The sequence below is a fragment of the Saccopteryx leptura genome, chromosome 8 (genome assembly GCF_036850995.1).
Source record: "Saccopteryx leptura isolate mSacLep1 chromosome 8, mSacLep1_pri_phased_curated, whole genome shotgun sequence".
Taxonomy (NCBI): Eukaryota; Metazoa; Chordata; class Mammalia; order Chiroptera; family Emballonuridae; genus Saccopteryx; species Saccopteryx leptura.
In genome coordinates, this window is record NC_089510.1 from 26,596,132 (window position 1) to 26,621,159 (window position 25,028).

The 25,028-nt window shown below is 35.4% G+C and overlaps 1 protein-coding gene across 2 annotated transcripts in view; it reads left to right on the top strand.

Annotated features, from left to right (window-relative positions):
- EPHA6 (EPH receptor A6) overlaps positions 1–25,028 on the top strand; it is an 883,820-nt gene that overhangs the window by 488,386 nt on the left and 370,406 nt on the right. For both annotated transcript variants that reach the window (XM_066348030.1, XM_066348031.1), the window contains one exon: positions 22,235–22,397. In XM_066348030.1, the coding sequence (XP_066204127.1) occupies positions 22,235–22,397 (163 nt within the window). The remainder of the gene's footprint in view (positions 1–22,234; positions 22,398–25,028) is intronic.

Consider the following 25,028-nt stretch of genomic DNA (forward strand, 5'->3'; position numbering starts at 1 on the left):
GCTTCTGCACTCCATCCTCCTTTGCTACTGTTAATCTTTGTCCTCTCCCTTTTTTTGTTTCTTTGTCACAGATTGATCTTGTTTTTATTGCGATCTTGATGGAGCTTTTACTTGTAGTTCTGTTTTGTTTTGTTCTTTGTGTCTGGTCAGAAAACCCCCTTTAGTGTTTCCTGAAGTGGGGTTTTCTGGTGATAAATTCCCTCATCTTTTCTGTATCTGTGAATATTTCTCCTTCGTATTTGAAGGATAGCTTTGATGGGTATAGTATTCTTGGCTGGAAATTCCTCTCTTTCAGAACTTTAAATGTTGAGGTCCACTCTCTTCTAGCTTGTAGTGTTTCTCCTGAGAAATCTGTTGATAATCTAATGGGCCTTCCTTTATATGTTGTATTCTTCTTTTTCCTGTCTGCCTTGAGAATTTTTTCTTTGTCATTGGTTTGTGCCAATTTCATTATGATGTACCTTGGAGTAGGTTTGTTAGGGTTAAGATAACTTGGTGTTCTGTTTGCTTCTTAAATTCATGGCTTTAGTTCTTTCCACAGGTTTGGGAACTTCTCGTCTATTATTTGTTTGAATATGTTCTCCATTCCATTTTTTCTTTTTTCTTCTTCTGATATACCCATTATTCTTATTTGCTCTTTCTGATGGAGTCAGACAATTCCTGTAGGGCTATCTCATTTTTTTTCATTCTTTCGTCTCTCTCCTCTTCTCTCTGTAGTACCTCTAGTTGCCTCTCTTCTATGTCACTAATTCTCTCCTCTATCTGGCCTGTTCTATTGGCTAAGCTTGTTACCTCATTTTTCAGTTCATGAATTGAGTTTTTTATCTCTGTGTGATTCATTTTCATAGTTTCAATTTTCTTGGTAAAGTATTTTTTCTGTTCATTGAATTGTTTTTTGAGCTCCCTAAAGTGCCTTTCTGTGCTTTCTTGTATATACCTTAGTATTTTTAGGACTTCAATTTTAAATTCTCTGTCATTTAATTCCAAGGCTTCTAGCTATTGAAACTTTTTCTATAGATTTTTCCTCATCTATCTGAGCTACATTACTGTCTTTTGTATCCATGATATTTTATTTCTTTTTTTAATGGCATTTGAGTGTGGTATTGTTAATAATACTAATAAGTTGATTAAAAAAATTTTGAGAAAATGCAGTGAAAAATGAAAATTCTATTGTGCTAAGTGGAACAAAAATATGTAGACCAGAGGGCCTTGGTTGGCGGGAGTGACAAAAGCGTCAATAAACAAGACAAGAACCCACAAAATGCCACAAGGAAAAAATTTGGGTCAAGAATAAAATAATTTGTTTATAAATAATGGTCGAATGAGAGAAATAGTGTAAGAAAAAAGAAAGAAAAAGAAAATAAAGTAAAAAAAATACAGTGAAAAATGAAAATTCTATTGTATTAAGTGTCACAAAAACTATAGAATGGAGAGCCAGAGTTGGGGGAAATGCTAAAGAGATAAAAAAATGATGTAAAAAGCACACAAAATGCCACAAAGAAAATTTGAATCCAGAATAAAATAATTTGTTTGTGGGTGAGATTCGAATGATAGAAAAAGTGAAAAAGAAAAGAAGAAACAAAGAGAGAAAAAAGCTGAGTTGTTTTTTGGAATGTAACACTCATAGAAGAAAAAAAGAATGGAAAATGTAACACCTATGGCTAATAATGTTCAAAATGAAAAGAAAGGAATAAAATGGAAAGAGGATAAAATGACCAAGGCGGAAGGAAAAAAAAACATAAAAAATCCAGGGAAGGCCCCGGCCGGTTGGCTCAGTGGTAGAGCGTCAGCCTGGCGTGCAGGAGTCCTGGGTTCGATTCCTGGCCAGGGCAAACAGGAGAAGCGCCCATCTGCTTCTCCACCCCTCCCCCTCTCCTTCCTCTCTGTCTCTCTCTTCCCCTCCCACAGCCAAGGCTCTGTTGGAACAAAGTTGGCCCGGGCACTGAGGATGGCTCTATGGCCTCTGCCTCAGGCGCTAGAATGGTTCTGATTGCGGCAGAGCTACGCCCCAGATGGGCAGAGCATCGCCCCCTGGTGGGGCATGCCGGGTGGATCCCGGTTAGGCACATGCAGGAGTTTGTCTGACTGCCTCCCCGTTTCCATCTTCGGAAAAATTAAAAAACATTAAAAAATTAAAAATCCAGGGAAAAAAATGGAAAAATTATTCAGAAACTCTGGTCACAGCCCACACGGAGGGTCACTATTGACAGTCTCCGACCCAGCCCCTCCATCCAGAACGTGGGGACCCAAGCCCGAAGCGCCAGGTGGATCCACTTCACACTGCCCGTGCTCGCCGACCAGGATGCCGGGAGTAAACAAGGCAATTGCTTGCCCACCTCTGCTGGAGTCTGCAGCTGGCGTTAGCTATGCATGGGCTGAGCCGCAGGCACACTCTCTCCTCAGCTTGAACATCTCTGCCCTAGCCCAGCTTTTTCTGCATCCCCAGCCCTCACTTTCTCTCAGTTCCAAATGAAAGCAGCCCTTGCTCAGGTCAGTGAGGAAAGCGGAATACTCCATTCTCCATCTTATTTCCTTCAGAGTGGATTATACATTCAGCCACCTTTTCGCCCAATCGTACCTTTGTTTGATGTATGTGTATTTCAGATGCTCCTGATATTGATTTTCTGTCTCTAGTTGTTGACTTTGTTGAAGTTTCAGGGAGAGGTATCAGGAGCACTCCTCATGACACCATTTCTCTGATGTCACTCCTCTCTCAATTTCTTTTAATTACCAGAAATTTTAAACCCAATTTTTGGCTCAAGTACTGTAATTTACAGAATACAGAGTTCTAATATAACTACTCTTTTTTATTCACAAATTAACCCCTTATGTTAACATTTTGTTTTAATATAGGAAAAAGTAAATACGGAGAAAGGAAGGAAAATAAGGAAAGAACTAAAGATTATTAAATACCCATTAGATGCCAGTTTCTGACCTACACCATTTTCATACCTGTCTGATAGCAAAGTTAGAATTCTATCTTCATTATCATGCTGTCCCTGGTAAATTAAATCCAAGATTCCTTTGCAATTTAAAGTTACATTAGAATTTGTAGTTCAATGAATTTCTATAATAAAAATCCTTTGTAGATAGAACTTTAAATAATTAAAGAGATAAAACATTTTTTTTTATTTTAGCTTAGAGCTAACCCACATTGGGGAGATACTTACTATTAACCACTGTGGCAAAACTGGAAGACAGTAGCATTTCAGGCAAAAGAAATACTTGTGTGAAAACCCAAGCCAGAGAGGAAGCTCCAGGAAGAGCCAGATCACTATAACTTGAGGATATGATAGTGAGGGAGAACGAAGAGATGAGGTTGAAACAGTTTGCAAAAAAGAAAACCACGTTCACCCTCCCTCCTTCTCCCTTCCCACTCACCCACCCACCCTTCCTTTTTCTCTCTCCTCATTCAACAAATATCTATTGAGCATTGTATGCTGTTCAGTACCACAGATTCATATTAAAGGTAATATGTAAAAATATTTAAAAATTATATTTGGTTTAAAATACACTATTTTTAATATATTTTGGTTAAGAATATTTAAGGTATGATGAACTCTAATTTAAAATTTTTGGTCTTTCATGATTGTAAAATATTTTCATGTCTTTCACTAATACCTTTTACTCAATTTATCATTCAGGAAAATAATTTTATACCTCCCATTTACTGATTTTCCTTTTTAAATGCTCAAATCAAGATAGATATTTATAAATATCTTTTTTTTTAGTTTGTAATCATAATAATAATACATTTGATTCCTAAATTTATTTTCAAAAATATTTAGTTTGGAATAAATCTAAAACAAAATATCACATGATTTCAAAATAGAAACATTTCAGGAAATGTATGTTCATGATCAAATGTATTTTTAAAATAACTATAGTTCCCATATATCTCTCATTGCAATTTTATTTTATTTTAAGCATATATTAATTACCAAATTAAGAAGATTTTGCAGGAAGAAGAGGGAATTGCAAGTTCCTACAGACCTTCTGTGACCGTGTTTGCCTCCCATGCAAGATTGTGAGCTCTTAAGATCATAGCTGATTCATTCTTGTATCTCTAGTAACTGGCACTTTGCTGGACACAGTGTAATAATTTGATAAAAATTGAGAAATAAGAGATTGTGTAAATGAATGATTTGGTACTCCTAAATTTCTATTTTATTTCTCCTGTATTTTTTATTGAAAAAAGAAATGCTATGTCACATAGTTTTGATAAAAATAAGCTTATTGGCTTTCAGAATGTGCCAGAGTAGCTATTCTAAAAGGTTCCTCCTTTGTAATAATAAGTCGGTATACTCTTGTACTCTTGATAGTAATTTTGGTCTCACATAAGCTAAGGGAAAATTTCAAGGACTTACTCTTCTCTTTCAAAAAAAATATTAAAAACCACCACCAACTAATCTGAACATAAGAGAGAAACACATCTGACACGGCTATCTGTCTGGCACGGTGGGCTCTCTCTGAGCGTGGCTTTTGCAATACTCTGGAAATAGCATTATGAAGACCAGAGTATTGAGCCACCAGCTATAGAAGGGAACTGATCCTGGGACTCAAGAGTCAAGATGCTCAAAAAAAGAAAACTGAAGTGCCACCATTTCAGCATCAATCTCTGGCTGTATACAGACATGCAAGTAAATCCTCTCTGGAGAGAAGATTTCAAAATTTAGGATGCAAAGACACCACAGACTACAATCAGACAATAATATCATAATCAAAGAACACCAATCACAGGCAAAAAACAAGATATAAATAAGTCAGCAGAAACAATCAGCAACAGATTTAGATCTCAGAGACTGCATATGTTAGAGAATCAGACATAGAACAGTTATATATAAAATGTTGAAGAAAATAAATACAGTCACAAAGGGGAAGATAGAACTAAAATGAAAAAATACAATTATTGTTAAGAAAAAAAAACAATAGATTAAAATATAAAATATCTTAGAAAATCATTCATTCATTCATTCATTTATTCATTAAAATAATCTTATTAAACTCTTAGATACCATGCTAGGTAATATAGATTTTTATGGAATAAACCTCAAACCCTGGAATTTGCAAAAAATAATATCACTTACAATTTACTTTTAAGTACTTAAGACTAGAACATATTCAGTTTTAAAATTATGATTTGATATTTATTTAGAGTAATTAATTCTTTTTGGATGGGCATATTCCAATCAAGATGACTAAATTTATTTCCTTAATGAGATGAAGTTTAAATGAACCTCTTTTCATAAAGCATTCATATTGGACACTTTTTAAAATGCATTTGTCTTAATGGTTTCAAAATGTCCTTTCCTCAGTACTCTTGTAGGGAGGCTAAGTTAACAGCCTATTATTATGTACTCCTTACTGAGCTGTTAATAGCTTTACAGTCTTTCAAAGAATACACCTGCTGCTCATAAAGACATTTATGTTGCTACAGAATTTGGCTGTGTTTTAATATCATGTATTTACAGTGACCTTGTAAAATCCATACTGATCTAATTTTCTTAGAAGAAATATACAAGAGTCCATTTACTTGAGTATATCTATGGAAAACTAGAAACAATTGAATTATTATAAGGGTTCTAATATTTTAAAAGTTATTTCTTTTTAATAGTTTATCTTTCTTGGTAATTTTTAATACTATTTGTGTTTAGATTTTTGTTCTTGAAAATTTTTTTCTCAATTTATATATGCTGAAAAAGACATGTATCTAATCTTATTTATATATGTGTGTTTATTTTAATTAGAACTGATAGCCCAAATACTATGAGAACTCTCAACATTTCCACAAAATAATTGAAAAAGTAAAAATGTTAGAATTAATATAGAAAACCATGTCTATAATGAAAAAATATAAAGTTGTAGCTGAGGAAGAATTCTGCAGTTCTTCATGATTGAATGCAATATAAATTAATTGTTTTGGGCTAAGTTTCACTTGGCAAAGGAAAATTGCTTCCAGAACCCGTGTACAATCTATTTTATGCAAGGACATTTAAAGAAGGTAATCGGTGCAACCATTACTTCCATATGTCCTTTGATTCTTGTGATTTCATGGGTAAATCACAGCAGGTGGATGGATGAAACATTTCTATCTTATCTAATTTAGTTGTACCTGAACATGTGTAGCTATTACAACTGCTGTTTTCAACAACTCCATGGTCATTTCCTCCTATAAATTATGAACCCTAAAATTGTTATTGTAGCATGTTTAATAAGTTTATCTTTTTTTAAATGACCACCATAGAGTTCTTCTGAAAACTTAGTTCCATTGTTGATTAGTCCAATTAGCTAGCAGTAAAGGTATTATATTAATGTCATCTATAATATGGCAAACAGAGCTTTCTTAGCTCCAGAAACATGTCACCTTCAAAGATATTTATAAATCACTAATCTCAGAATGATCTCATTTACCTATGAACGCTATATTAACAACAACTTAACTGGTCATGCCCACAGATACAATTAACTGATTGAGATCAACTAACTGACCCTAAAGGAGCATCGGTCATCTTGGTAGTGATCTCATAGGTAGACCTCAACTGCACACCTAATCACCTAAGGCAGGGCTAGTCAACCTTTTTATACCTACCACCCACTTTTGTACCTCTGTTAGTAGTAAAATTTTCTAACCGCCCACCGGTTCCTCAGTAATGGTGATTTATAAAGTAGGGAAGTACCTTTACTTTATAAAATTTATAAAGCAGAGTTACAGCAAGTTAAAGTATATAATAATAATTACTTACCAAGTACTTTATGTCAGATTTTCGCTAAGTTTGGCAAAATAAATCTTTATAAAACAACCAACTTATTATAGTTAAATCTATCTCTTTATTTATACTTTGGTTGCTCTGCTACCGCCCACCATGAAAGCTGGAATGTCCACTAGTGGGCGGTGGGGACCAGGTTGACTACCACTGACTAAGGCTTCAGACACCTAAGTATTTGGCTGATTTATCCTATCAATTTTCTAACATGGAATTAAAAGTCACTGTGGTTCTGTATGATTCATTTACTAAATAGCCAATGTAATTGTAAATTACATAATGAAATTATTTAATTAAGGATGCAGTTCCCATCTACTAACTGAGAATATAGTTCCTTATTAAAATATTATGTCTTACTCTGACAGATGTTTCTACATACTACATGGATATGTATTTAATAACATCAACAGCAACAATAATCATTCTTACATTTGAAGAGGATGTTACAGCTTGTAAATCAATTTCATATACATTCATATTTGATCCATCACAACAATATTGTGACAGAGCAGAAGTTGTTACGTTCATTTTTTACCTAAGTATGCTGCGTCTCAGTAGTGGTAGGTTATGCTTAAATTCATCTATCTTCTGAGTCACAGAAGACAGCCTCATTTCGTTACATTCCAATTGTAATGCTGGTGGCTGAGGCTAGGTAAGTTCATATTGGGTTTGGGCTGATGGTGAAGGAACTGCAGAGCTGGAAAGGGGTGGGTCATCCCCGTGTTTTGGAGGCTTGCATCGGGGAACTAGCAAACAGGCAGGGGAAAACTGCTTTTCAAGGCTGCAGACAAACGCACTGCAAAATGGCCATAGACAGCGGTGGGCATGCAATTCACAATCTGCCCTGAGTCCAACCACCTGCAGTTTTACACAGGCTATGCATGCACACATGGCTCTGCCACGTGCTCACTCACTAATCATGCAAAGTGCGAGCAAGCAAGCCTAACACAGCTGTTTCCCCAACACCGGTTCATTGCTTTAATTAGTAAAGTTACTCAGTTTATCAGTAAATATAGAAGATCCTGTTGAAACTATATCAGAATAAGAAATGTCTATTTAAAGCCCTGAAAAACTCTTAGTTTTTTTCTTTTTTAATCTGCAGCATAGATATCCTCGTAAATTCACAACGATACAAAAATTGAAATGAAAGTGAAAATAAAGGAAAAATAGTTTGTCTCATTCTTTCTAGTTTGCCTTTGTAGAGGAGCTTAGATATAGCATTTAATTGTTGTTATAGTAGAAATAAACATTTAATTCTTCTTAATGAGCCTCTTTTCTTACATTGTAGAAATGTTTCTTGATATGCATGGTATTTGATAAGTATTCAAAATCCCATTAAATAGTAATGAATATAATTTGTTTAACCCTTTGTTAGACTGAATACTTTGATGTAAGGAGAACAGCTGTGGTTAGGCTTGCTAGCTTGTTTTGGGAGCTGCTAGCAATTTGCATGATTAGTGCTGAGCACAGAGCAGAAAGCCTCATGTGTATAGCCTATATAAGGCTACAAGTACTTTCCCCCAGGGCTGTTTTTCCTGTTCCATCCTCCGCTGCTGAAAGAAGCAGTTTTCCCTGCCTGTTCACTTGCTGGCCTCTGGGGAAGTCTAAAAAAACAAGAATGGCCCAATGCCTTTAGGCTCTGCTGTTCTTCTGTGGTCTGCCCGAATCCAGTGCCAACCTGCTTGGCCTTGACCCACCGGCATTACATTTGAATTTTTGAGTTTCTTATCCCATAATAAAAATTGTGGGTTATTTATGTTATATAGAATCTATATTAACTTTTTTTTTTAAATGACAGGCAGAGAGGCAGAGAGACAGACTCCTGCATGTGCCCCAACCAGAATTTACCCGGTATACCCCCTTCAGGGCGATGCTCTGCCCATCTGGAGCTGCTGCTCCATTGCTCAGCAACTGAGCTATTTTAATAGCTGAAGTGAGACAATGGAGCCATCATCAGCACCCTGGGCCAACTTGCTCCAACCATTCCTTGGCTGTTGGAGGAGAAGAAAGAGAGAGAGAGAAGAGAAAGGGGAAGGGGCAGAGAAGCAGATGGTCGCTTCTCCTGTGTGCCCAGACCAGGAATACAAACTGGGACTTTCACACGCCAGATTGACACTCCACCACTGAACCAAGTGGCCAGGGCCTACATTAACTTCTCTACATCTGTGTCAATATAGTAATAAAAAGGGAAGATAAAAATCTAACAATATATAAAGTTCTTAGTGATATGTAACTGTATTGAATGCATATTTGATATTTGGAGCTATATAGTATGATAACTGCTCAGAACCAAAAGCTTAACTCCCTGGATTCAAATCCCAGTTCTACCACTAACGTACTGGGTAACCTTAGGCAAGTTACTTGACCTCTCTAAATCTCAGTTTTGTCATCTTTATGACTTAATTTATAGTATAGCTTTGAGAATTTTTCTGGGTATTGGGAGTGCTTATTGAGCCTGCAACATAGTAAGTACTATCGAAGTATTAACATTAAAGAAAATTTTAACCACATTATGTTCCATTTATACTTTCAAATGATTTGTTTTGACTAATTTAATCTGTCATTTCAGGCTAAAAAAAGTCATAATCTTTCCAGAGTATCAGATAATTGGGCTGATTAAGTTGATTAAGTTGAATGTGTTAAGACAGAATCTTCAAAATTCCATGAGCCAATCTAGTGACAAAAAAAAAAAAAAATAGGGTCAATTAAGTATTCCATATTAGGTTGGGAACTATGAATTACAGATTAATGTTCAATCTATTTGTTTCAGGTATCTTTTACTGCATAACAAACTATCCTCCAAAATGTAGTGGCTTAAAAAATAATGATTTATAAATATTATATCTCATAAATCTATGGTTTAGGTACTTGAACCAGTGCAGCTCCTCTCTGCTCCCCGATTTCTGGGACCTCATCTGGTGTGACAGAAAACAGACAAGGGGCTGGAACACTTGGTGACCGGCAGTACATCATCATCTCAACATCATCCCCTCTCTTTCCCCTCTCATACCCCCTCACCATCTCTTCCTCCAGTGCTACTCCAGTGGCTATCTTGGGCTTTCACAAACCTTGACAGTCTCCGGCTAGTCCTCCTTCTTGGATTGCAATACGGAGCTCAAAGACAAAAGTAGAAACTGCAAGTTCTCAGAGACTAGGCCAATAGTTGACAGCTGATCACTTCTACCCCACTTTATTGTTCAAATCCAGTAACAGGCTAGACCAGATCAAGGGAAGGGGGCAGAGACCTGATTTTTCAATGAAAGGAGTATAAAATAATTTATAGCCATGTTTAATTTGTAATTCTGTGTCATTTTAGACCTACAAAACATGACATTATATGCTTTGCTTCTAAGTTGTACTAATTTAAAAATAACTCTTTTTACAACAGAGCCAAAGCAATTTTACTAATTTTGAATATGTATAATTCTAAAAACTCAAAGTCTATTTAAATCATTATATCTGGAAATTAAGGTAAAAAAATAGTTAATTTCTAAAAGTAAGGCTAAAAAAAAAGAAAAGAAAAGCAAGAAATATAAAATTAAGAAAGAAATCTAAACTTTCCTGTTGTCACAAATGGCAATATTTCATCTTTTTATGGCTGAGTAGTATCCCGTTGTGAATAGTTACAATATATATATTACATCTTTTTTACTCAATCATCCATCAAATTGTTTCCATGTCTTGGCTATTATAAATAATGCTGAATGAACATAAGAATACATATATCTTTATGCATAAGAGTTTACCAATTTTTTCAGGTAAACAACCAGACAAGAATTATAGTGTAACTCTATTCTTAAAGTTTTAGGAACCTCCATACTGTTTTTCTTTTTTCCCTTTTTTTTTTTTTTTGCGTTTTTCTGAAGCTAGAAACGCTGAGGCAGTCAGACAGACTCCCGCATGCGCCCAACCAGGATCCACCCGGCATGCCCACCAGGGGGCGATGCTCTGCCCATCTGGGGCGTTGCTCTGCTGCATCCAGAGCCATTCTAGCACCTGAGGCAGAGGCCACAGAGCCATCCTCAGCACCCGGGCCATCTTTGCTCCAATGGAGCCTCGGCTGCGGGAGGGGAAGAGAGAGAGGAAGGAGAGGGGGGAGGGGTGGAAAAGCAGATGGGTGCTTCTCCTGTGTGCCCTGGCCGGGAATCGAACCCGGGACTCCTGCACACCAGGCCGATGCTCTACCACTGAGCCAACCGGCCAGGGCCCATACTGTTTTTCATAGTGGCTACACCAATTTACATTCCCACCAGTAGTGTAAGAGAATTAATTCCCTTTTCTCCATATCCTCTTCGAAACTTCTTTCTTGTCATATTGATAATAGACATTCTAAAAGGTGGGAGGTGGTAGCTCATTGTGTTTTGATCATCTTTTCATATATCTGTTGGCTACTTGTATATCTTCCTTGGAAAATTTTTATTCACATCCTCTGCCCTGATTTGCTTTCTTAATTCAAGAATTTTGACACAGTATTTAACACAGAATAAATTTGTTTGAGAAAGTGTTTTAGTCTAGAACAAATGCATAAAATTTTAAGTAAAATTAGTAATTTTAAAAAAAGGAAAACTTGGCCTTGGCTGGTGGCTCTGTGGATAGCAGGTTGGTCCAGTGCATGGACGTCCCGTTTTTCAATTCCCAGTCAGCGCACACAGGAAAAGCGACCATCTGCTTCTCTCTCACCCTCTTCCCCTTCTCGTCCTCTTCTGCTCCTGAAGCCAGTGGCTCAGTTGGTTCAAGCAGGCCAGGCACTGATAGATCTGTCAGAGCGCTATAGCCTCAGATGCTAAAAATGGCTTGGTACTCAAGCACTGGTCCCAGATGGGTGGATCCTGGTCGGGACAGGTGTGAGATGATATCTCAGTGTAATTTTCATTTGCATTTCCCTCATGATTAGTGATGTTGGGCATCATTTCTTCTGTCTATTGGCCATCTATATATTCTCTTTGGAGAAATATCTATTCAGGTCCTCTGCTCATTTTTTAATTGAATTTCTTGGGGTCCTTTTTGAAGTTGTATGGATATGAAGTTGTACAAGTTCCTTGTACGTTTTAGATATTAACCTTTTATTGGATACATCATTGGCAAATATGTTCTTCCATTCCGTAGGTTGTCTTTTCATTTTGCCGATGGTTTCCTTCACTGCCCCAAAACTCTTTAGTTTGATGTAGTTTCATTTGTTTATTTTTTCTTTTGTTTCCTTTGCCTGAAAAGACATATAAAAAATATATTATTAAGAGTGATATCAAAGAGTTTACTGCCTATGTATTCTAGGAGTTTTATGGTTTTGGGTCTTACATTTAAGTTTGTATTCAATTTTGAGTTTGTTCTTGTATGTGGTATAGAAAGTGATCCAATTTCATCCTTTTGTATGTGTTTGTCCAGTTTTCCCAACACCACTTATTGAAGAGGCTTTCTTTACCCAATTGTATATTCTTACCTTCTTTGTCATAGGTTAATTGATTATATAGGTGTGGACTTATTTGAAGGTATTCAATTATTTTCCATTGATCTATGTGTCTGTTTTTGTGCTATTACCATGCTGTTCTGATTACTATAGCCTGTAGTATGGTTAATATCAGGTAGCATGTTACCTTTAACTTTGTTTTTTTTCTCAAGATTGCTTCGGCAATTGGGATTTTTTGTGGTTTCATATAAACCTTAGGATTATTTGTTCTAGTTCTATTTTTTAAAAATGCCTTTAGTATTTTGATAGGGATTGCATAAAATTTCTAGATTGCTTTGGGCAGTATAGACATTTTAACAATATTAATTCTTCCTATTCATGGGTGCTATATATGCTTGCATTTATTTATATCTTCTTCATTTTATTGAATATCTTATAGTTTTCCTAATATAGGCCTTTTACCTTCTTGCTTAAATTTATTCCTAAGTATGTTATTTTCTAATGCAATTATAATTGGGATTTTTTTCTTTATTTCTCTTTCTGATAGTTCATTATTGGTATATAAAAATACAACCAATTTCTGAGTAATTAAATTTTGTATCCTGCTTCTTTATTGACTTTATTTGTCAGTTCTAATAGTTTTTGATGGACTCTTATGGGTTTTTGTTGTTCTTGTTGTTTTAGAGAAAGACAGGAAGGGAGAGAGTGAGGGAGGAGATAAGACACATCAATTCAAAGCTGCATCACTTTGATTATTTATTGATTGCTTCTCATATGTGCCTTGACAGAAGGTTGGGGGGTGGAGCTCTAGTTGAGCCAGTGACCCCTTGCTCGAGCCAGCAACCTTAGGCTTCAAACCAGTGACCTTGAAGTCATGTCAGTGATCCTGTGTTCAAGCCAGTGACCCCACACTCAAGCTGCAAGCTTGCACTCAAGCAGATATGTCCACACTCAAGCCAGCAACCTTGGGGTTTCAAACCAGGGACCTCAGTCTCTATGTTCTATCCACCGCACCACCACTGGTCAGGCTTAAGGGCTGTTTATATATAACATCATCCCATCTGCAAAGAATGACAGTTTTACTTCTTTTTTTTTTTACAATTTGTATGCTTTTTATTTATTCTTTTTGTTTGATTGCTATAGCTAGGATTTTCAATACAATGTTGAATACAAGGATGAAGGTGGATATTTTTGTCCCAAGGATATTTTTGTTTCTGATTTTAAGGAAAATGCCTTTATTTTTCCCAGTTGAGTATAATGTTAGCTATGAGTTTGTCATATATGGCCTTTATTATTTAAATAAGAAAGATAAAAATAAAAAATAAATCTTCAGAAAGTGGTTTTTTTCTCATATTCTGAATGAAACTAAGGAATTTTCTCGTGCTTGTGTATTTAAATAAATTTCTTCTTTTTTTATAAATAAATTTTTATTTTAATGGGGTGACATCAATAAATCAGGGTACATATATTCAAAGAAAACATTTCCAGGTTATCTTGTCATTTAGTTCTGTTGCATACCCATCACCCAAAGAGAGATCGTCCTCCGTCACCCTCTATCCAGTTTTCTTTGTACCCCTCCCCCTCCCCCTCCCAAATTTCTTCTTCCTTTTCAATGCAAGAAGCAGCTCTTGTATCACCAGGTTCTGTGGCTGAGTTAGACAAATGTAAGACTTTACCTGAAATTCACAAATGATACTGTCTTTTCTGGAAAACATTTTCTTATATTCTACTGGAAATCTTACTCTATTGAAATTCTACTGATCCTACCTTTCTTATAATTTATTTTAATTTAATTTAACTTTTAATCTATATTTTAAAATTAAGTAGAATTAATCAAAAAATCATGCTTGTGTTGTTTTCTAGTTTATGCCACTCTATTCAGCCATATTGTTCTAATGATTTAATTTTTAAAATGTTTACTTTATATTTGATGAAGTCCACATGTGTGTATAAATGTTTCCAAAGATACTTAGTATGTTTTCACTTCTCAGTGGCCTTTATTGACAGCCTATACTAATTTTATCATAAAAGTTGTTTTAACTAGTTTTATGTAGCTATATTACTTGACCTAAACTACTAACATCAGCAGGAATTTGCAAAATTTTCCAAACAAAAATGTTAGGTTAAACTTAGTGTAATCCTCAAATTGTCTTATAATGAATATGATCTTTCCTCTTTTAGATAAAATAATTTACCCATCCTATATATTACAATAAATAATAATTTTAAAATGTTTTATCCTCTGCTGTGTACACTTTCTTTTTTTTGTCTGTTATTATAATTGTCATCAAATTTATAATTCTATAAATTATAAAAAAAAAACACTTTTAAAATGAATGACAAGCTTAAAGTTTTTTGTCTTTAAAATACTTTTAAGAAAACCATTAATTTGGGGGTGGAGGTACTTTCTTCAGGGACCAGTATCAAGCTTTAAACATTTCATTTTTGCTTGAATCACACTATACAATTGAGCAATAAAGCCCAGGAGAAAACTCTGTATCCCATCTATACCAAGAAAGGTTACACAAAGACAGATGGTAACTGAATAAATATTAAGACATTTGTATTAAAAGATATTTCAGCATGAATATGAGGGTTTTTTTTAAGCATACTATTTTGTAAAATACTTTTTGGCAAGTAAAATCTTGGCTGTTTTTCACAATGTTCCTAAGAAAACAAGCCAGCGATAATGACATAATATTATTGCATCTTGATTGTAGAAGTACTAAAAGCCAGCAAAACAGTTTTTCTCATCTCTCACTTGAAATGCCATTAATAGTGTAAACTAATTTAAATTTTCTATAACAATATATATAATTTAAAAATAAAATTTATAGAGCAATTAATTTATTTTCTTTAATCATTTGGCCAATATATATGCTAGACACACTGCATTAAGCGGTGGGAATATAGAGTTTAATAGGCAAGCAAAAGACATACAACAATTTAAAAAAGACTTCTCACAGCATCTGCAGAATTACTTTAAGTCACAAGCTTTTCACTGCCCTGGATTAAATGCACCACCAATTGATAATGGCTCCTAAAAGAAAGAAATGCACTCTTTACATTTGCTGGAGCCTGTAAAAGTGTTTTATTTTTTACTTTACTCTTTTCTTACAACAAGCCTGACCCTTTGAGATGGTGTAAACTTCTAGTTTTCATAGATGAAAATTAGGATTCCATTGGTTTTATTTTAGTATCAGTATTTTCTAAAGGTCACACTGTAATACTTTAGCCATTTTCTATAACAGTAAATTTACCCACTACTTCAAGCAGTTAATTATCTATTGATACATATATGTTATCTGTTTTCCGTAGATCAATTATGAATGCTTAATTCTAGATCAATATTCTGCTACCATCAGATATACCTTGGTGTTATCTCCTATTCTTGCTCAACATTTCATATTCGAGGGATGCATTTAATTTTCATTTTAGGTGAAACAAGATACAGATCGGAAAAACTGTAAGGAAAAATTCATGAATGCATCTCAAAGTGATTTTAGGTTATCTCCTATTTTGGATTACTGGGGATAATCACAAGTTGATTGTAGTAAATTATAGCCATGGTATACTAAATGACACTCTTCTAAAAGTGCAGTCAGAAAGTAATTGTATACGTGAAATATCTACTTCTACATATTTCTTACTTATGCATAATTTGTCATTTTGACATAAATGGAGCCAATCTTTATCCTAGAAAAATATTTCAGGAGACGCCTAACCCAATAGCTTAAAACAACCTGCCAGCTAGCTTATTAACCCTTTCTCTATCCAAATTAAAAACTCCATCTGTGTTCTTAAATGAATGTGAGAGAAGAAAACAGCTCTCTTGGTTACCCGCCTCAAAACTTAACTCTGATGATTATTTAAGATGTCAAAATGTGGAATTTAAGGCAGAGCAGAATGTCTCAACTTCAGGAAAACAACAACCAGAAAAGATGAGGTTCTTCAACCTCAAAGCAGTTGTTTTTTTGTTTTTGTTTTTGTTTTGTTTTGTTTTTGTATCTCTCATTGTGGATTCTGTCTCACTGAGGAAGAGATGTGTAATCATTCTGGCTTTGCTTTTATCTCTGTGGAATCAGCTTTGTTAAGAACCACCCCATCTTCCTCTGATAATGCTTTTAGGCTAGATCTAGACACAGGAGAATCAGTGAGAGCTGGAAGCCATCCCAGTCTGTGCTCCTACACTGGTCCAGCAGTTCTAGTACATCAGCTCCCAGTGATATGTGACCAGAGCTGCACAAGATACCCCCGCTGTTAAATGATCTAACTATTCCTTTGTATATATCAATCAATAGACATGTATGAAACACTAACTATGCATCCAACAAGCCATTTATTCATTTCTAATACTGTATTATTTTCTTAGTAATCTATAGTTTCAGTCTCCTAACCAGTAAAACAAGAGCTTTATCATTAGGACATTGCTTTAAAAAAATGATTGTGGTAATAGAGTACTAATTTTTAATAGCACTTTTACCTATTCCTGACAATTTTAATGTGGCATGACTTAAAAGGATAAAGAAAACCCAACAATCCTTTCATTGTCCTCTTAGTAGTGTTCTCTGAATAAAGCCATGCAGGGCAGCTTCATACATCAAAAATTCTACAAGAAACTCTTGGACCTCATCAAATAAATTCCGTTCCCAGCCCTGAATATTTTATATGCCATGCAAGATTGGGTGAGTCATAAACCCATTGTATTTCCTAGGTTCTGTCTATTTGGCATAATATCAAAAGAGAATTAAAACAAACTACAATGATTGGATGTGTTAACCTTAGGAGAAAATAATCTCATCTTTGAAATAAATAGTTAAAATCTTTAGTGTTAAGAATTGTTTCTGCCATTAGGTACTATTTATATAAAAGTATTTTAATGCCATGAAATCATTACTATCTAGTTCAGAGGCCATCGTAAATTTAAAGTTATTGCTGGTGATTGAATGGTCAAGAACACAAAGTATGAAATAAATTTCCTTAACTCAAAGTACTCAAATTACTTACTCTTTCTGGATCAGTTTCATCATGTGCTAAGTGAGAATAAATATATTACCAGTTGGTTTTGTCTCACAAGATTGTTATAAGTATTAGATAAAGAACATGTGTGAAAATACCTCAGAAGTTGTAAAGCATCACATAAGTCATGGTTGTTATCTTATTATTGTTGGTAGGTCTTTAGATATACATATATGTCTCTAGAAAAAATGGCTACAATATAATTTTAATTATATATACATAATCCAATTAATTTAAAATTTGAAATATAAAACAGAGAGGTAACAACACCTTATAGAAATTCCACTGGACTCAAAGACTTTAAGAGAAAGCAAACCAGCTAAAAGATGAACACTTTGAGGACCTATTGAATCTACTTCCATAACTGGGATGATAAACTCAAGAGAATGAAATAGAAAATGATGAGAACGAGTCATAGCACAGGAGAGGGGACTTGTATTCCTCACATAAAAATATAGAATTTAATTGCTGAGTTAGAACTTTGGTGATTATGTAAGCTAAATCTTCTAGTGTCTTAGAATCTTACATGTAGTGAACATTCAATGAATGTGTGTGGAATAAATGAATTTTCTATATGAATAAATCAAAGTCTTGAAGGTGACATAGCAGTAGAACTAGAACCAAGATCAAGACCAAGACTGGAGAATTCCAACTCAGAATGCTCTACATGCTGACTGCTTTAGATATATGCCATGTTACCTCTTGTAGAATGAAACAGCCCTAGGACTGGGCACCCGAGCCTTTCTTTTCATTACATTACAGTTTCAGACTAAATGTTAACAGGGCCCAGACTCTAGTAAGAGCATCTCTTACAGTTACTATGAAGATTTGACACTTACACAGATAAAGCTAAATTCAGAATTTTAGATAAATGAAAAGTTCAATGTGACAGTAAGATCAGACTTCCAGAAAGCCTCAATTTCTATCATCTGGGAAGGAACAGTAAAGTGAAGCTGCAGGATCTGCCCACAGGAAGAGAAACATCTCCAGATGACAATGTATGTGTCTCCTCTTTGACAATGCCCTATGTTTATACTGTTTGGCTCTGAACTATTTTTTAATATATATGGATACAAATATATAAAATAGAATTGTGTGTGTGTGTGTGTGTGTGTGTGTGTGTGTGTGTATATATATATATATATATATATATATATATATATATATATACTTTAGGAAATAATATAGAACAATATATTAAAGTCCATTGTTACTAAGTGTTTTTCTCACAATCAATACTATCGTCTCTGTTTATCCAAGAAGTAATACAAACTGCTTCACTTTCCAGCAACAAGCATTAATACAGATGGCCATCATTGCTCTCAGCAATGAGCACCCACACAATCTAGCTAGCGTGCTTTGCAAGCGATGAGGTTATTATGCCTTTGGGGCTTCACTTTATGCCGTTTATTTACTGCCTGACTACTTGTCTTGACCCATAAACCTATGCAATTAATAATCTTAGATCTGCCACACACAAAAAAATTAATTTATAGGTTTTTGGAAATTTATAAGTTCTTAGAAATGGTTGATAATATGTCATATAAAAACTTGTAGAGTGTAAGTAATGTGGTACTTTGAAATTTGTAAACAAGTTCTATATTTGAAAAAACATACAGTTGACCCTTGCACAATGTGGGGGTTTGAGGTACTGACCTTTGGGCAGCCAAAACTTTGTGCAAGTATTTTGATTCTCCCAAAACTGAACTAGAGCCATTCCTTGGTACCCACAGGGGATTGGTTCCAGGGCCCCAGGGACAGCAAAATCTGCAGTTACTCAAGTTCCTTATATAAAATGCTACAGAACAGCGCATTCAGTAGGCCCTCGGACTCTAAGAGTCCCCAGCACAGATTGAAAATACCGTTTTCAATCCACGGTTGGTTGAATTCACAACCCTGCCAAGCCCAGACTATAACAGTCAAATGTATATTTATTGAAAAAAATCCAACTGTAAGTGGACCTGCACATTCAAACTCATGTTGTTCAAAGGTCCACTGTACTATAAATTAACGATTTAATTCATGAAACGCAGTATGTTAGAAGACAATATAATTAACAAAAAGAAAGTGGAAAGAAGAAAATAATTTAAAGTAGGTACTAACAATAGTAGAAAACAAAGAAACAATTAGATAAATAATGCCAAAAATTGGCTCAAACCTCTGGAAAGTTTGATAAAGAAAAAAAAATACAAAAATAAGAAGGAGAATAAGATTTTACTATGGATTTAGCAAAGATGGAAAACATAAGAGAGTTTTATGAACAGTAGACTGTATTACCTAACAAAGTGGAAGATGTATGTGCTATACAACTAGCAATTCCATTATAGGACAAACTCCAGAAAGACTCACACACATAGCCCATTCAAGCATGTTCCTTTTTTTGTTTTTAAGATTTTATTTATTCATTTGAGAGAGAGAGAGAGAGAGAGAAAGGGGTGGGGACAGAAATCATCAACTGCCACATGTGCCTTGACCAGGCAAGCCCAGGGTTTCAAACCAGTAACCTCAGTGTACTATGTTGACGCTTTATCCACTGCACCACCACAGGTCAGGCCCCAAGCCTGTTTCTAATGCATCCTGCCAGGATGAGTAAAGGGACCTAGGTGGCTCTGTGGAAAAGCATGGTCTCTACCTGGTGACAGCTACATTGAACTGGAGTCGATGTGTCAGCAGCAAGGCAATTAGCCAAGATTCTGGGGCAACAGTGCCTATGCTTGTCATGGATAAGTGCTAATTTGGTTTCCCAAGAGACTGAAATCACCAGGAGGAGAGGGCTGCCACACCTTGAGAGGAGGAAGCTTCATGCCTGCTGCTTTCTGAGCATGCTCAGAAGTGGCAAAATGGGAGACAAGGCAGCAGCCACCAACGACTGAAATTCAGGCTGAGGGACCACGTAGGCACACCTCCCACGTGAGGGGTTTTATCCCAGGAATGTAGCTATAGATCCACTTTTGTATCTGAAAGCAGTCAAGCCAAAAGCTGTTTGCAAAAGGTGGCCTTTACTCCTTATTAGGATGCAATAGATCAGTATTATGGGGCCATTCTGAGACAAAATTTTAAAATCTGTATCTTTTTCTCTTTGAGGATAAGATTAAATTCTTTTTTCAGGGCTTTAAAATGTTTCTCTCAGTCATCATTTCAGATTGTGAAACAGCACTCAACATACACCGCAACTCTTAGCTGCAGAACAGTCTGTGAAAGGTGGAATACTCTCTTCTTACGTGTGAGACTAAAGAATCCAAAAGGTTTTGCACATTTCTACCAGAAACAGTACCATCTCTTCCGCTAGTACCCTTTTCCCACAATAAGGGTGTTAAACCCCTTGATCTTAGGAAGCTCTTCTGTCAGCCTTTAGCAGATGTTTGCTGCCATCAACGGTTCTATAGATTTTATTTCCATTGATTTTATGCTAGGTGGATATTTATTTGCTTTCTACTCTCAAAACTACCTAGAGATAAATACATATGTTATAATTTGTCATTTTTATTTAAAATTTGCTGTTATTAAATTATATATTTTTATACTTCATGTTTAATAAACAGTTCTATTATTGGGGTATAGATACAAATTCCATTCCTCAGCTAGACACAAAATACCCATACAGCATATAAAATTCTGACAAATAAGGCCATAAAGTTTTTAAATGATGTTTAAGAGAAGGATTTTTTTTCTCAGAAGTGGTTTAAAGGAAATAATTTTCCTAGTTCTAAACCTTAAAGGATCATAAACAAATAAATGCACTCTGATACATTGTACATATGTGTAGATTTTTATAACTTGTTAGTTCAAAAGATCTCCTGAACAAGAGATTTTCAGGCAAAGGCTAAATCTTGATGAGAATACTATAGATAGAATTTAAACATTAAATGAGTGATTCAATTAATAACCTTGAAAGTTATCTCAATCCCTGAGAATCTCTATCTTTAGATTTATCATTAAAACAGTGGCTAATTAACTTAATAACCTTGTGGCCTAATTTGACCTAAGAATTTAGAAGAATTGTACATATCAATACATTTTTTTCAGATACCCTATTAAAATATCATTATAAAAGTATTGAACAGTAACACTACACAGCAGCAGTATTAAGTTTAATTTGTCCCCACCACCAGCAAATTGTTTAGTCACTTATATGCACAGGAAAAATGAAATATCCCATTCTCAGGTGGTAGCCCACTTCAGAAACCTTGACAGACTAGCTCATTCATTCAGTTGCAGCAAATCCATTTCCTGTTAGTGAGGAGAGGTACATAGTTTGCAGCTAACTGCAGAGGACCAGGAACCAAGCCTCCAGTCCTGCCTCTGATTCCCAAGGTGTGGTTCATTGTGGCATTCTTTTCTATGTCTTTGGTGCTCCTTCATGGCCACACTATTTTTAAATCTACCTCATGATCACTATGTAACTTGTCCATCTTTAAAAATAAACTGTGATGTCTGGGGCAGAAGGTTTTTTTTATCATTTTATGTTTTCAGTGGACTCAACTTGAGTTGTTACTATTGAGGAATCACTGAGCTTCATAACCAAGCAATTGATTCGAGATAAGAGATTTCAAACTTTAAAACCCAATTAATTAATTTTTTTTTTCGCCCTCAGATCTATCCACGGATAGCGCCGGCATTTTGGCACTACCTGCGGGTAGATGTGAGCAGCGAGTACTTGAACTCTCCCTCCGTGGTCCTTGCTCTCTGCTGGTGTGATCTGATCTGAAATGTGCTCATTTGGCTCAAGATGCAGCTGCCACCTGTGTAAACGTGCTCTCACACCACCACCATTGCTCTCAGTTGGATCAGAAATCCAAATCACCAAAACCACAAGAGCAGTTTATATTAATCATCTTTCTTAATAAACTTCTAAATCAAAACCATATCATATGCATTTTAATGAAAAGTAACTAAATGCTAAATTATGGAAAACCATGCTTACACCTCCTTTTAATTGATGCTTTTGATATGCTGAGCATAATTCCTCAGCTTAATTTTGGAGTGTCTCCAGGAAAAAAAGAAGAATAACTCTGCTTCATTTCCATTTCCTTCTCTCTGTCCTCAGGAGCATGAGCAGCTCACCTATTCCTCCACGAGGTCAAAGGCCCCCAGTGTCATCGTCACCGGTCTCAAGCCAGCCACCAAGTATGTATTTCATATCCGAGTGAGGACTACAACAGGATACAGCGGCTACAGTCAGAAGTTTGAATATGAAACAGGAGATGAAAGTAAGTTTTACACAAGGATATAAAGTAAGATGTTGACTTAGTACCATTCCACTAGTTAAAAATCTAATACCTTAAATTTTAATCTTATCAAACAGGATTCTGTTTATACAAATAATCAGTCTTATCAGTTCATGTTATCATTAAGTACTTCCATGAAATACCTTGCATTACCATTGTAATGTGGCCCAGAAATGTCTCTTTCGGCAGAATTCATCACTTGCACTATAACACAGAGTCTCAGTGGGTGATGCTAACCTAATTGTTCACCAATGTTGCCATCATAATATTACACTAATGCAAACTTGGACAAGAGTAAAGCTGTGAGCAAATGATTTTAGCAGTTCAAAATTTTGCAGCTTTGGCTGGTTATATAAGTTATATCAATAAAAACAGTGGTCAGGACACAGACTCCACTAAAATGCACATTGAAAGTTTGAATATAGATTCATGGGTTTAATTAGAAAGTCAAACTAATTCCATAGCCTCAACACATTGCAACTCAAACTGGGAGATAAAGGGAGTGAGGTATTTCAACATTATGTAACATAAATGTTGAAATGTCTTACTCATTCTAAACCCAGCTATACCATTGAATTTTTTTTTTTTTTTTTTGGCTCTCAGATTCATCTTACTATGCTCTTTGTAACCATAATATAGGTGGCTTTTGCAATATTTCTAATTGCAAAAATGTCTAAATATCAAATCATAATAAAATTACATTTTTATCATTCATAAAACACCTATATTCATATAAGAATTAAAGAATAGAAAATTTATTATAGAACTTTTTATGAATAATGATAATTATAGCTACCATTTATTAATGTTGTGAAAACTATTTGCATGTATTATCTCATTTCAACATTTGATGAGACAACTATTATTTTCCTAATTTTACTTGTGAAAAAACAAAAACCTACAGAATTTGAGCCATTTATTTAGATTTATGCAGCTGTTAAGAATGTGAGCTAAAATTTGAAGGCCATTAACTATACCAGAGGTCCCCAAACTACAGCCTGCTGGCCGCATGCGGCCCCCTGAAGCCATTTATCCGCCTCCCCCCCCACCGCACTTCTGGAAGGGGCACCTTGGTGGTCAGTGAGAGGAGCATATTGACCATCTCATTAGCCAGAAGCAGGCCCATGGTTCCCATTGAAATACTGGTCAGTTTGTTGATTTAAATTTACTTGTTATTTATTTTAAATATTGTATTTGTTCCCGTTTTGTTTTTTTACTTTAAAATAAGATTTGTGCAGTGTGCATAGAGATTTGTTCATAGTTTTTTTTTATAGTCTGGCCCTCCAACGGTCTGAGGGACAGTGAACTGGCCTGTGTAAAAAGTTTGGGGACCCCTGATCTATACTCTTTACTTCTCCATTTTCCTGCCAAGGCCTGTCATTGGAATTACTAATAATGCCGATGGTTTTACTTCTGTAATGGTCTTTTATCTAATTTGTCACTCCCTTAAAGGGAAGCTACTTGGGTTTCAAATTCTATGATGGAGCAAAGATTTTTTATTTACTTACGCCAGTGAACAATATTGATCCATAAAATTTTTTGTTACAACTATATCTAACCAAAAAAAAGAAAAGCACTGACATATTTAATTAAGAAAGACAACAACATAGGGAGAGCAAACTAATAAATAAAAGGAATACTTGGATGTTAGAGGAATGGTAACGTGAGAGGTACCCTCTTGAAATTTTAACAAATTAAATGGCTGTATATACCTAAGCAAAGAAACCCTAGCTGCGCTCGCAGGCTTGCCTAAAAGATCCACACATCAAATGGACTGAAAGTAGGAAGGGTTGAGAAGAGGCACAGAAGATAAGATGCACTCGCAGTCCACTCTAGAGAGGACAGAAAGCTGTAGTGACTGGGTCTTCTTCTGCTGGGAGGACCAGAAATTTAGGGGAATTTGGAGAGGTACTGCACCAAAGTAGCACAATGTAGAGTCACCACCAGTGTCCCCATTGCCAGCAGTCAGCACCAAGACAGAGACACAAAAATACAAAGTGTAGCCCTCCATCCACTGAGATACCACCTTCTTTCCCTCGTGGGTATGGAGAGTGGCAGAGATATATCCCACAGCAAGTTCTCTAGAGCCACTCTTTCTGCTGAAGAATGGAAGTGCTCTGTGTCCAGTCCCCTGCTCTATTGAGATGCAAGAGGGAGCACCCGGAAGCCTGAGATCACCACTATTAAAGCAGTAAAACTCACAACATGCCCTACCCATCATTGCAACTATATCTCTGCCTACATCATCTCCACAGCACCTGCTCAGTGGAGACCAGCCAGGGAATTTCACAAAGCTAGAACTTGTAATACAGTGCCACCTACTGAAAAAAAAATACAGAAACCTCTTCAAAGTCTGTTTGCTTAAGTGTTGGGGGGGAGGTTCTTCTGATTTCTTGTTTTCTTTAGTTTTTTCTTATTATTATTCTTTTTGGGGGCTTTGTCCTTTGTTATTTCTATTTATTCTTTTTTATTTTTTATAGTTTGCTTTTATTTCATTTCCATTGTTATTTTTATATTTATTGTATCTTTATTTTTTTCATTTTTGGTTTTTGCATGATTTCTTAACAATACAACCCTCAAATGCCAAAAGGCAGGATAAAACAAACACCATTG